The 14,129-nt window shown below is 45.4% G+C and overlaps 1 protein-coding gene across 1 annotated transcript in view; it reads left to right on the forward strand.

Moving 5' to 3' along the window:
• Window positions 1-745: 745 nt before the first annotated feature.
• The window catches only part of POLR3A (RNA polymerase III subunit A), a 56,359-nt gene continuing 42,975 nt past the window's right edge, over window positions 746-14,129 (forward strand). Inside the window, exons 1-10 of the mRNA XM_031015427.3 lie at window positions 746-947; window positions 4,075-4,210; window positions 4,547-4,684; window positions 5,165-5,336; window positions 5,604-5,758; window positions 7,924-8,163; window positions 8,286-8,448; window positions 8,626-8,762; window positions 11,046-11,149; window positions 12,593-12,734. Coding sequence (XP_030871287.1) covers window positions 904-947; window positions 4,075-4,210; window positions 4,547-4,684; window positions 5,165-5,336; window positions 5,604-5,758; window positions 7,924-8,163; window positions 8,286-8,448; window positions 8,626-8,762; window positions 11,046-11,149; window positions 12,593-12,734 — 1,431 coding nt within the window. The 5' untranslated portion in view covers window positions 746-903. The remainder of the gene's footprint in view (window positions 948-4,074; window positions 4,211-4,546; window positions 4,685-5,164; window positions 5,337-5,603; window positions 5,759-7,923; window positions 8,164-8,285; window positions 8,449-8,625; window positions 8,763-11,045; window positions 11,150-12,592; window positions 12,735-14,129) is intronic.

The raw sequence follows: 14,129 nt of genomic DNA on the forward strand, positions 1-14,129 counted from the left end.
GTTAAACACTTTTGTTAAGTTCTGTTTTGAGTTTCTCACAAATAATGAGGACTTAGTTCTAGGTTCCATAGCGCTGAGCCCTGTGGTGATGTGATTTCCTTGCTAGGCTCATGCACTGATATATCACACTAGGATCACCTCCCACAAGTTGTCACAGACTGTAGACAACTTATTTCAAGACATGAATGATCTTTACTTTCCCTTCTCCCTTTTCTTCTGTAAATCACCATGGCTGTTTTCACTCTAACAGATTTTCAACTGTTTTTGTAATCAAGAATATAAGTTTAATTCTTCCCCCCTCCCTCCAAATAACTTCATGAACTGGAGGCACATGTGCGCCCATGTTTTCCGCTGTTTTCCTTTGTTGGTCCTCCACAGATAGTGCCCTCTGTTGGATGGGCCGGTTCATTTTAGCTTCCACCTTCCCTTAAAACAATTAGAAGCTCTTAATTTAGATGGCACTGATGTTAATGATGATGATTTTCCATTTTATGCAAGTTTTGGCCCTCTGCTTGTCTAAAAGTCTTGAAGCAAAGAGTTATATGCAGTTTCTCTCCGGGTGTCTGATTACCTGGAGAAATTGACCAGAAATGGGATTTTTAAAATACAGCACACACCTCGGTGCGGCTTCCAGGAAGCGCCACCAGGTGACGGTGCGGGGAAAGGGGAAAAAAAAAAAAAAAAAAAAAAAAAAAAACGGCGTGCCGGAAGTCTCTCTTGACAGACAGACGCGCGGGCGAGTAGCGGAAGAGGAAGCGGACACGTGGGACACTCTACGGTGGCCGAGAGGATGCCGCAGATGTGTTAGCGGCGAGTCCAGAAGCAGCCCCAGGAGGTGCCGGGGGCATCGTTTCTCTAATCTGGCCTCCCGAGTGCCAAGGAGGCGTCCCGGCAGCGGTCATCATGGTGAAGGAGCAGTTCCGGGAGACGGATGTGGCCAAGAAAATGTAAGACGGAGAAAGAGTGGCCAAAGGGCTGAGAAATAGGGCAAGGGGTCCGAGGTCAGCGGTCCCGGGTCCTGGAGGGTCTGAGATGGGGTGCAATGGGAAGGGGAGGGCCAGTAGTACATAGGTGTGACCAGCGCCCAGAACTACCAGCGTTGGTCAAAGAGCATTGGTCAGGCTGAGGGGATTTCAGCACCTCGAGAGGTCCCTGGACTTGGGCGGAGAAGTCGGAGTGGCCTGAGCCTTAATGATTTGTGCACCCTGGGCCAAAGCTCGCATTCTCCTGAAGTCATACAATGATCCTTATTCTTCAGCGAACTATCCTCTGCTGCCACGAGGGGAGCAATCTGGGGCGGGGACTGTCTCTAATTCTGTCAGCCGCAGAGCGTCTGACACGGAGGCAGTAGTTGCTTACCAAAAGGATGGGGTTGCCCACTAGAAAGCTGTACCACAGGCCGACGGATGGCAGTGTCAGAAATAAAGCTGCTATCCGGGCTTTTGCCTTCAGAAATACGTTATTAGGCGGTGGCTCCTTCTTAGAGTTCTCGGTAAGAAAGTGAATCCAGCCGGGCGCGGTGGCTTACTCCTGTAATCCCAGCACTTTAGGAGGCCGAAGCGGGTGAATCTCCTGAGCTCAGGAGTTTGAGACTAGCCTGGGCAACGTGGCGAAACCCCGTCTCTATCAAAAATACAAAAATTAGCAGGCGTGGTGGCGCGCCCTTGTGGTCCCAGCTACTCGGGAGGCTAAGGCCGAAAAATCACTTGAGCCTGGGAGGCAGAGGTTGCAGTGGGCAACCTCCTGCACTCCAGCCTGAGTGACAGAGTGAGACGCTGTCTCAAAAAAAAAAAAGTGAATTCATCATTCTTACAGCAGACACTGAGGAGGATACTGCGCGTTATTCCCAGTGCTGGACGTTAAAGATACGATCTGAATAAAACTTTCACTGCCTAATCTAGTTGGAGAAGGTACACAAGTCAACACTGGGTACGACAAGTGCAATGACAAGGGTAGGTCCAGGGGGTTTTGAGAGCACATAATGGGTCCAGGCAAAAGAAAGCAGACCAAACTGCTTTCTTCAAGGAGCAGACCGGAGGGAGAGAGCACAGGTGATCAGAAGGAAGCAGAAGACTTGAAGCTGTGTTAAGTCATCTTGTAGGCAGTGAGGAACCTTTGAAGGATTTTCAACAGGAGAGTATCTTGATAAGAGTTATCCTTCTGGAAAATCTCTTGATTCATGGTGGAAAGAATTAGAGGTCGAGAGACCTTGAGACGGATATACAGAATGCCTTGCTTGGGCAGCTGTATGGATGGTTGCCATTCACTAGAACAGGTGTCTTACCTAGGTGAATGCAGCATTCTCCCATGTGGTAGCTCTACATTGACACTGGCCCTTCACACCCACCTGTACACCTGCGCCCAGTCAGATATAATACATTCTCACAAAACAGAGAAAGTGCTTCTGTCAAAGTGCAAATTAAGGGTATTGTCAATTAAAATACTCTAGCAGAGGCCAGGAGTGGTGGCTCACGTCTGTAATCCCAGCACTTTGGGAGGCCATGGCAGGCAGATCATGAGGTCAGAAGTTCAAGACCAGACTGACCAATATGGTAAAACCTCATCTCTACTAAAAATACAAAAATTAGCTGTGTGCGGTGGCGCATGCCTGTAACCCCAGCTACTTGGGAGGCTGAGGCAGGAGAATGGCTTGAACCCAGGAGGCGGAGGTTGCAGTGAGCTGAGATCACACCACTGCACTCCAGCCTGGGTGACAGAGCAAGACTCTGTCTCAGGGAAAAAAAAAAAAATCCCTTAGCAGCTTTCCGTTGTGTGGGCCATCACGCCCAGCAAATTTTTTGTATTTTTAGTAGAGACGGGGTTTCACCATGTTAGCCAGGATGGTCTCAATCTCCTTGCCTCGTGATCCACCCACCTCAGCCTCCCAAAGTGCTGGGATTACAGGCATGAGCCACCGCACCCGGCCGCATTTATGTTATTTAAATAAATTCCCTACCAAAGTTCCCAAGCCCTCATGCTTTAGCTCCTGCGTGCTTCACTGACTTCATCTTGTACCATTAGCTTTCTATGCTCCAGTATATACTGATTTCATTTGGTTCCTTGAAAATGCCAAGCTTGTGCCAGTCCCAGGACCCTGGCCCTAGTCATTCTCTCCACTTCAGATGCTCTTCCTTCTGACTGTCAGTTTTACAGTGAGGCTTTCTGACCATGCAACGTAAAGTAATTCCTCAGACTCCACTGCTTACATCACTTCTGCATCTGTTCACATTTGTATATTCGTTTGTTTGTGGTCTGTCTTTCCCACCCTGACCTGTGAGCTCTTTGTTGGCAAGGACCTTGTCTGTCTTAGCTAATCTGTATCCTCAGCCTGTAGGATGGTGCCTGGCACATAGGAAATAGTCAATTTGTTGGAAGAATGAATGAAGGGACAGACATGGGAGAAAAAGTATTGAAGTCTGTTTTCAATGTGTGGGGTTTGAAGTGCCTATGAGATATCTAGGTGGAACTGTCCAGGAGGAGGTGTCTATACAGATGTCCAGTTGGGTAGCAGTAGCTGGCCTATAGAGATAGATTTGATAGACATCAACATGTATGTGAGTGGCATGATCACTCAGGAAAATGTGTAGGATGAGAAGATAAGAGGATGAAGGTTGTAATGCTAGGTGGTATAGTGCACCAATATTTAAGGGATAGCAGTAGAAGAAAAGACCTCAAAAGAGACTATACAAGGAGCAGCCAGAGAAGGGAAGAAGAAAACTCAGAGTGTATGGTGTCACCAAAGCCGAGAGAAAAGCACTTTAGGATTGGGCAGGGTGCTGCCAGTGCTGCAGAGGTAAAATGAGGAAGTTCTTATTGGATTCAGCAGCAGGCAGGTTGTCTAGGTGGCCTTGGTGAGCACTGTTCCTTTGATGGTGAGAGTAGAAACTGGATTCCAGTAAGATGAAGGGATGTTTGTGAAGGAAAAATGAGAGAGGATTGAATATATTTAATACTGGTAGGAAAAGCCAGTGGAGATAGTTGGAAGGATAGGTTGGTTATGGTGGGCTATGTATGTAATAGACATTTTTGGTCACAGATTTTGCTGTAATTTTCACCTTTTTCTTCCCATTCCAGAAGCCACATCTGTTTTGGAATGAAGTCACCTGAGGAGATGCGCCAGCAGGCGCACATCCAAGTTGTGAGTAAGAACCTGTACAGCCAGGACAACCAACATGCCCCCTTGCTATATGGGGTGCTCGACCATAGGATGGTAAGGCCCCCTCACCCCTCCTGGTACCTGTGTCTTGCCCTGCTGATAAAACTGGTGACTTACCAGATTGAAAGGAGCAGGGGCTTCTTTCCATCTCCTCAACTCCCCCCTGCACATATTAGACTAGGTCAAGAACTCTGGCCTTTAGTCAGCAACCTGATTCTGATTCTGAGTCATGAAAATTAGAAAAGAAAGAAAAACAGCGGGAAGTGATCTCAGAAAGGAAATTTAAGAAGCAAAAGAAATGATTCTGTGTCACCTGGCCAGGCATGATGGCTGGGCACTCTTTCCCGTCCAGCAGTCTGTGTTGATCATTGGGTATGCTTTTCTTCAAAGGGTACGAGTGAGAAGGATCGTCCATGTGAAACCTGTGGGAAAAACTTGGCTGACTGTCTAGGCCACTATGGGTATATCGACCTGGAGTTGCCGTGTTTTCATGTAGGGTACTTCAGAGCAGTCATAGGCATCTTACAGGTAAGCACACAGGTGCTAGTTTCCAAGACATAAATTCTGGAGTGATTGGTCAGGGATGCTGGAATGAACTTAGGAACTGTGAGTGGTGGGGGATACATCTAGGGGACTCTTTTATACTAAGTACATAATATTTTCATCTCACACTACATTAAATCACTCAAGAATTATTTATTTTGTTTATTTACCTTGAGAAGATGGTAGATACATGTTGTTAAAAAAAATAACAATAGTAGTAATTCAAACAATACAGAATAGCACAAAGAAAAAGATAAAGTTAACAAAGTCTGCCTACTGGCCGTGAGTACTGCTAATCTAGTGAACACAGGCTTCCTCTCTGCATATCCATAGTATAGAGCCATTTGCAGATCTGTGTATATGGTCACGTGGTTAAGGGTACAAAACAGGGCGATGGCATTTTTAAAAGAAAATAATTTTTCATTCTCCCTTATGCTTTTATCTGTCTTGCTTAATTTGAAAAAGATGATCTGCAAAACCTGCTGCCACATCATGCTGTCCCAAGAGGAGAAGAAGCAGTTTCTGGACTGTCTAAAGAGGCCCGGCCTGACCTACCTTCAGAAGCGAGGACTGAAGAAGAAAATCTCTGACAAGTGCCGGAAGAAAAACATCTGCCATCACTGTGGCGCTTTTAATGGTGAGTGGAATGCACAGAAGGCTAAGCAATGGCCCTTTTCACTCACTGTCTTCTGTTTAGTTTATTAGGTTTACATAATGTTCAGGAGTCAGCTTTTCTCCTTATAAATTAAGCTTAAGAGCCCAACAACTGATGTCCTATTGGGAAACGGACCTCTCATCTTTCATTGCTATAGTAGTTTCAGTAATTTCATTAACCAAACTACAACCTCTGGCCAATCTGAAAACATAATTTTTTGTTTCTTGGTAAATAAACTAACCCTCATAGGTACTGTAAAGAAGTGTGGACTGCTGAAAATAATTCATGAGAAATACAAGACCAACAAAAAAGTGGTGGATCCCATTGTATCAAATTTCCTTCAGTCTTTTGAAACAGCCATTGAACATAATAAAGAAGTGGAGCCTCTGCTGGGAAGGGCACAGGTGAGCCTGAGAATGCATGCCTGCCTTCCGCCTGCCTCTTCCGCACGTCACACGCACACTCCCTCCCCCAACTCCACCCCACCCTTAGACAGCCACTTTCTTCCAAAATGAGAGGTCCAGTTAGGTTCGACAGCTCTCCGATAATTCCTTTTTTTTTTTTTTTTTTTGAGACGGAAGACGGAGTCTCGCTCTTTCACCCAGGCTGGAGTGAGTGGTGCAAATCTTGGTTCACTGCAACCTGTGCACCCCAGGTTCAAACGATTCTTCTGCTTCAGCCTCCCAAGTAGCTGGGATTACAGGCATGTGCCACCATGCCCACCTAATTTTTATATTTTTAGTAGAGACAGGGTTTCCTCATATTGGCCAGGCCAGTCTCGAACTCCTGACCACAGGTGATCCAGTCGCCTCAGCCTCCCAAAGTGCTAAGATGACAGGCATGAGCCATCGCACCCGGCCAGCTCTCCAGTAATTCTTGTTTGACTGTAACAGTGTTTATCTGGCACTAAGGCTAATGTGGACTGGCCTTGTAACACCAGTTGTTTTTGTTTTTGCTTTTGTTTTTAATTGAGATGGGGTCTTGCTGTGTTGCCCAGTCTGGTCTCAAACTCCTGAGCCCAAGAGGTCCTCTCACCTCAGCCTTCCAAAGTGCTGGGATTACAGGCATATGTCACCATTCCTGGCCCCTTGTTTGTGTTTTTACCTCAGTTCTTTTTTTTTTTTTTTTATTTTATGTATTTGTTTATTTATTTATTTTAATTTTTGAGGCAGGGTCTCTCTCTGTCTCCCAGGCTGGAGTGCAGTGGTATGATCAAGGCTCATTGCAGCCCCGACCTCCCAGGCTCAAGTGATCCTTGCACGTCAGCCTCCCAAGTAGCTGGGACTACAGGCACACACCACCACCCCGAGCAACAATTTTTTAATTTGTTGTAGAGACAAGGTCTTGCTATGTTGCCCAGGCTTTGAACTCCTGGGTTCAAGCAATCCTCCTGTGTCAGCCTCCAAAGTACTGGGATTACAGGTGTCAGCCACTGCACCCTGGCTTACCTTAGTTCTTTTTTAACAGTAACACTTTTTTTTAGAGACAGAGGTGCTCTGTCACCCAGGCTGGAGTGCGGTTGCATGATCTAGTCTCACCACCGCAACCTCCACCTCCCACGTTCAAGTGATTCTTTTGCCTCAGCCTCCCGAGTTGCTGGGACTACAAGTGCCTGCCACCATGCCCGGCTAATTTTTGTATTTTTGTAGAGACAGGGTTTTACTATGTTGGCCAGGCTGGTCTTGAACTCCTGACCTCAGGTGACCCACCCGCCTTGGCCCCTCCTAAGTGCTGGGATTATAGACATGAGCCACCATGCCCAGCCAGTAACACTTTTTTTTTTTTTTAGATGGAATTTCACTCTTACTGCTTAGGCTGGAGTGCAATGGCATGATATCGGCTCACGGCAACCTCTGCCTCCCAGGTTCAAGTGATTCTCCTGCCTCAGCCTCCCAAGTATCTGGGATTACAGGCGTGTGCCACCATGCCCAGCTAATTTTTGTATTTTTAGTAGAGACGAGGTTTCGCCATGTTTGTCAGGCTGGTCTCGAACTCCTGACCTCAGGTAATCTACCTGCCTCAGCCTTCCAAAGTGCTGAGATTACAGGCATGAGCCACTACGCCCAGCCTCCAGCTACCAATATTTTATGGACAGTTTTTATGTCAATTGCTGTGTTTGTCTAGTATCTTTTTCCCCCCAATGGCTTGCTGCTTTTCCACATAGGGATATACCATGATTTTATTTAGCCAATAAACTGTCAGGCTATTTCCAACTTTTCACTGTTAAGAACAGCTTTTATTACCTTCCTATTCTGTCACATGGATAAAAAATAACAACAACAAAAAACAGCTTTTGTGAACATTCTTGTAGCTAAATCTTTGTGTTCATTTCTGAAGTTACACCCCTTGGAATAATGAGAAGTGGAATTTTTGGCTTGAAAAATTGGAATAAAAGACATACACAATTTTAAGGCTCTTGCAGCATAGCGTGTCATCCATAGAAATCTCTGTTGTCACTTATCCTTAGTGACAGATAGGTTACAAAACAAAACATAGTGAAGGAAAACCTTGCCCAAGCTATGGAAAACTAACATAGTATCTCCATTTCTGCCTTTCTTCCTTTCCATAGGAAAACTTGAATCCCTTAGTAGTTCTGAATTTATTTAAACGAATCCCAGCTGAAGATGTTCCTCTACTTCTGATGAACCCAGAAGCCGGAAAGCCGTCTGATTTGATTCTCACACGACTTTTGGTGCCTCCTTTGTGTATCAGACCCTCCGTTGTGAGTGATTTGAAGTCTGGCACCAATGAAGATGATCTGACAATGAAACTGACAGAAATCATTTTCCTAAACGATGTTATTAAAAAGGTCAGTGCCTCCCATTTCCTTGTAAGTTTCATAGTATATCTATCCAAAAACTTCTGGTCAAGAAAATGTGAGAAAAATCAAACTGACCAGGTTTGTTTCTGTTTGGGCTGTGCTGGTTTTAGCATCGGATCTCAGGAGCCAAGACCCAGATGATCATGGAGGACTGGGATTTCCTGCAGCTGCAGTGTGCCCTCTACATTAACAGTGAGCTCTCGGGCATTCCCCTCAACATGGCACCCAAGAAGTGGACCAGAGGCTTCGTCCAACGCCTGAAGGGAAAACAGGGTAGGTTTCCCACAAGAAGTGCAGAAGCCAGCCCACTCTCTTTGGTTCCTTTTTCAGGAGTGTCTGTCCAGTTTCTCTGATTGGAGGTCACACGCTTTCCTCAATCTCTCCGTTCTTATTGTTCCCATCAGCACATGGTATGCCATGGGGACCTATGACATGTTTTTGGCTATTTAGGTCGATTTAGAGGAAATCTCTCAGGAAAGAGAGTGGATTTTTCTGGCAGAACAGTCATCTCGCCCGACCCCAACCTCCGGATTGATGAGGTAGCTGTGCCAGTTCATGTGGCCAAAATTCTAACTTTTCCTGAGAAGGTAAGTGACCACTCAGCTGCTCAATTCTTTGTTTTAAATTCAGTCTTTTCCATTATATTTTGGTATTGCAAGCAACAGGCAGTAGAAAGTCCCCAGTAACCCACTCAACCCACAGTTTGGTTTATATGAGTGTATGTGTCTTCCCAGTTTGTTTTATACATATTTGGTGGTATATATTCTGTAAACCATCTGCAGCCACAGTTGTTTCTAGCTTCATGTGTATATACTCATATATATGCTATACTTTTTTGCAACGTTTTTTTCCAATTAATAACATCTTGACCGAGCATGGTGTCTAATGCCTGTAATCCCAGCACTTAGGGAGGCCAAGGCAGGTGGATCATCCGAACCCAGGAGTTCAAGACCAACCTGGGCAACACAGTGAAAACCTTGTCTCTACCAAAAATACAAAAAATTAGCCAGGAGTGGTGGCAGGCGCCTGTGGTCCCAGCTACTGGGGAGACTGAGGTGGAAGGATTGCATGAGCATGGGAGGTGGAGTTTGTGAGCGAAGATCACGTCAGTGCACTCTAGCCTGGGTGAGAGTGAGACCATCTTTAAAAAAAAAAAGTAGACACTTTTCTACGTTGGTTCATGCCTCATATTTTAAACTAACTAAATGGTAAACATTATCCATAGTTAATTCTCTTGGGATAGATTTTTTATTTTTAAAACTTTACAGTCACTGAGTCAAAGCATTTGAACATTTTAAGGCTATTGCTACATACCCAGAAAGGCTTTTATTTTATTTTTTGTTTTTGAGATGGAGTCTCACTCTGTCGCCCAGGCTGGAGTGCAGTGGCGTGATCTCTGCTCACAGCAAGCTCCACCTCCCAGGTTCACGCCATTCTCCTGCCTCAGCCTCCTGAGTAGCTGGGACTACAGGCGCCCATCACCATGCCCAGCTATTTTTTTGTATTTTTAGTAGAGACGGAGTTTCACCATGTTGGCCAGGATCGTCTCAATCTCCTGACCTCGTGATCCGCCTGCCTTGGCCTCCCAAAGTGCTGGGATTACAGGTATGAGCCACTGCATCCGGCCTGGGTTTTTTTTTTTTAAGAGACAGACTCTCACCCTGGCACCCAGGCCGAAGTGCAGTGGTGTGCTCATGGCTCACTGTAACCTCAAACTCCTGGGCTCAAGCCATTCTTATGCCTCAGCCTCCCGAGTAGCTAGGACTACACGTGCACACCACTATGCCTAACTAATTTTTTTAAAAAATTTTTTAGAGATGGGATTCTCAGTATGTTGCCCAGGCTGGTCTTGAACTCCTGGCCTCAAGTGATCATCCCACCTTAGCCTCCCAAGTCACTGAAAGTCACTGAGATTACAGGGCCCTGTGCCCAGCTAATACTTTTTTTTTTTTTTTTTTTTTGAGACTGAGTCTCACTCTATTGCCCAGGCTGGAGTGCAGTGGCACAGTCTCAGCTCACTGCAACCTCCACCTCCTGGGTTCAAGTGATTGTCCTGCCTCAGCCTCCTGAGTAGCTAGGATTACAGGCACCCACCACCACATCCAGCTAATTTTTATATTCTTAGTAGGGACGGGGTTTCACCACGTTGGCCAGGCTGGTCTTGAATTCCTGACCTCAAGTGATCCACCCACCTCGGCCTCCCAAAGTGCTGGGATTACAGGCGTGAGCCACCACGCCCAGCCCATACTTTTTTTTTTTTTTTTTAAATTGAGGTCTAGATAACTGCAGGTCCTGCTAACGAGAATATTGATTAGCTTTATCTGTGAGACTCACAGTTAGCCCAGATCATAGATGTTCCTGGTCAGCTTGTGTTGAGTGTCCTCAGTTGAGATACTAATGATCCAAGAGTTAATTTCTCCAAAATGGTGTTCCACAAGACAGTTGTTTAAGAGGTTCCAGAACACATTCAATGCAGACCAGGGCTTGTGGTGCTGGTGTCACAACTTTTAAACCTTATAAGCCCCCAGTAAGTTATTGCAGATCAAATCGCCACCTGTTTCTAGGATCACAGAAGATTCCTGTAGATCAGTCTAGCCTACCCGTTTTACCAGTGAGGAAACCAAGCACCAGGAAAGGAATTGGCCGTGTCACTCAGTGAGCAAACAGCTGAGCTGACACTGGAAGCTGGAAGCTTGTTTGCCAGTCTGTTGTTCACATTATACTCAAGACCATAGGCAGCAGGCTGCCCAGGATGCCTCTCTTTCTCCTAGAATATGAACAAGGAAAGTAAAGATTAAGACGCATTTCGGTATCGTTTGTTAGTTTCTAGATACCTGGGAGTAACTTATTGTGGTTTTTTTGTACTGCAGGTAAACAAAGCAAACATCAATTTCTTGAGGAAACTGGTTCAAAACGGCCCTGAGGTTCACCCAGGAGCAAACTTCATTCAGCAGAGACATACGCAGATGAAAAGGTAATCTTTTCCCAATCTAGTTGGATTTAACTACTTTCTCATGGCAAAGCTCACTGTGGTCATACTCAGCCACAGAATGCAATCCAGAATACAGTTTGCGTGACATTTTGGCATGTGGAAAATATCTGTTTGAATTTCCGTGAGCCGAGGTATGTCATTTGCTCTGTTCAGTCATTGAATATACATGAAGTGCTCCTTTGTTCTCAGGCTTGTAATGTTATTGGATCCAGGAGAACAAAATACCATGGATACTAAAGTCTAAAGAGGATCATTATTGCTGGGCTTGGTGGCTCACACCTTTAATCCCAGCACTTTGTGAGGCCAAGGTGGGCAAATCACTTGAGGCCAGGAGTTCAAGACCAGCCTGGCCAACATGGCAAAGAAACCCCTTTTCTACTAAAAATACAAAAATTAGCCGGGCATGGTAGCGCACGTATGTAGTCCCAGCTACTCAGAAGCCTGAGACACAAAAATCACTTGAACCCGGGAGGCAGAGGTTGCAGTGAGCTGAGATCATACCACTGCACTCCAGCCTGGGCGACAGAGCAAGACTCTGTCTGAGAAATACAATAAATATATAAAGTGGATCATTGCCTGTGTCACCTGGGCTCTCAGGGCTTTTAGCATTTCTAAAATTAGGATATCTTTTTTTTTTTTTTTTTCCAAGACAGAGTCTTGCTCTGTTACCCAGGCTGGAGAGCAGTGGCACGGTCTTGACTCACTGCAATCTCCACCTCCCAGGTTCAAGCAAGTTTCCTGCCTCAGTCACCTGAGTAGCTGGGATTACAGGCACCCGCCACCACACCTGGCTAATTTTTGTATTTTTAGTAGCGACGGGTTTTCACCATGTTGACCAGGCTGGTCTCGAACTCCTGACCTGGTGATCCAGCTGCCTCAGCCTCCCAAAGTGCTAGGATTACAGCCATGAGCCACTACATCTGACCGGATATATCTTAAGATCAATTTATCATAGTTTTTTTTTTTTTTTTGATGTCTCAGTCTGTCACTCAGGCTGGAGTGCAATGGCACAATCGTGGCTCACTACGGTCTCCATCTCCTGTGCTCAGGTGATCCTCCCACCTTAGCCTCCAAAGTAGATGGGATTAAAGGCACACACCCCACCACGTTTGGCTAATTTTTGTATTTTTTGTAGAGACGAGGTCTCACCATGTTGCCCAGTCTGTTCTCAATCTCCTGGGCTCAAGCAGTCCTCCCATCTCGGCCTCCCAAAGTGCTGAGATTACAGGAGTGAGTCACCTCGCCCACCCTGTCATAGTTTAATAGGGAGCTTTTTTCTTGGCACATAAAACTATATGACATTAAAATGGAGGCATCTTAGATTTGATGAAATAATATATTAAAGATTGAATCCTGATCTGAAGAGGGAGAAACTTGGTGAGAGAACTTTGCTTTCACAGATCATGTTTATTGTTGCACATTCAGGTTTTTGAAATATGGAAATCGAGAAAAGATGGCTCAAGAGCTCAAGTATGGTGACATCGTAGAGAGACACCTCATCGATGGAGATGTGGTGCTGTTCAATCGGCAGCCCTCGCTGCACAAATTGAGCATTATGGCTCATCTGGTGAGTAGCACTGCTTTTTAAATTTTCCATCATGTAGAAATTTGCCATGACTGTTCAGTGCTAAACAGTGGACTTCTAAAATTAAAATTGCCTGTTATCTCAAGTTTTCATAACTTTTTTTTTTTTTGAGACAGGATCTTGCTCTGTCACCCAGGTTGGAGTGCAGTGACACAATCACAGCTCACTGCAACCTTGACCTCCCAGGCCCAAGCAAGCCTCCCACCTCAGCCTCCAAAGTAGCTGGGACCACGGACATGTGCCACCAAATCCGGCTAATTTGGGGTTTTTTTGTTTTTTGTTTTTTGTTTTTTGTTTTTGGTTGAGACGGGGGTCTCACTATATTGCCCAAGCTAGTCTGGAACTCTTGGGCTCAAGCAGTCCTCCTTCAGCCTCCCAAAGTTCTGGGATTATAGGCGTGAGTAGCCCCCACAGCTGTCCCAAGCTTTCATAACTATTGGTCTCCCTGTTCTCTCACATTTTAGTTTGAGTGAAACTTTTTAATTTCAAGCTTCCTTTTAGTAAGCTTTAATATTTTTTAATATTTTTAATATTTGCAACGTAATATTCATACAAAACACTAAGAGAAGATTTAATTGAAAGTGACTAGCATGGTTTCACAAAAACATATACACGTATATGTGTTGTGTGCACAAACACGTAAAATGGGTATGGCAGAAAATGGACTTTTTTTTGTTTTTTTTTTGGAGACAGTCTCACTCTGTTACCCAGGCTGGAGTGCAGTGGCAGATTCTGGCTCATTGCAGCTTTGACCGCCTCGGCTCAAGCGATCCTCCCACCTCAGCCTGCCGTAGCTAGGACTACAGGCATGTGCCATGAGGGCCAGCTTTTTTTTTTTTTTCTTGAGACAGAGTCTCACGCTGTTGCCCAGGCTGGTGTGCAGTGTCACAGTCTTGGCTCACAGCAGCCTCTGCCTCCCAGGTTCAAGTGAGTCTCCTGCCTTAGCCTCTCAAGTAGCTGGAGTTACAGGTGCATGCCACCACGCCCAGCTAATTTTTGTATTTTTAGTAGAGGCAGGATTTCACCATGTTGGCCTGGCTGGTCTCAAACTCCTGACCTCAGGTGATTCACCCACCTTGGCCTCCCAAAGTGCTGGGATTACAGACATGAGCCACTGTACCCCCCCCCTTTTTTTTTTTTTTTAATAAGTGGAGCTGAGGTCTTGGTGTATTGCCCAGATGGGTCGCAATCTCCTGTGCTCAATGGATCCTCCCACCTTAGCCTCCCAGAGTGCTGGGATTATAGGTATGACCCACTGTGCCCAGCCAGAAAATTGACTTTTGATTTAACTTTGCATATTAACTAAGCAACTAAAATGCTTAAAAGATTTTTTCTTTGCAGTAATCCTCCAACTAAGACCTTAAACCATATTTTTTT

Source organism: Gorilla gorilla, chromosome 8 (assembly GCF_029281585.2).
Source record: "Gorilla gorilla gorilla isolate KB3781 chromosome 8, NHGRI_mGorGor1-v2.1_pri, whole genome shotgun sequence".
NCBI lineage: Eukaryota > Metazoa > Chordata > Mammalia > Primates > Hominidae > Gorilla > Gorilla gorilla.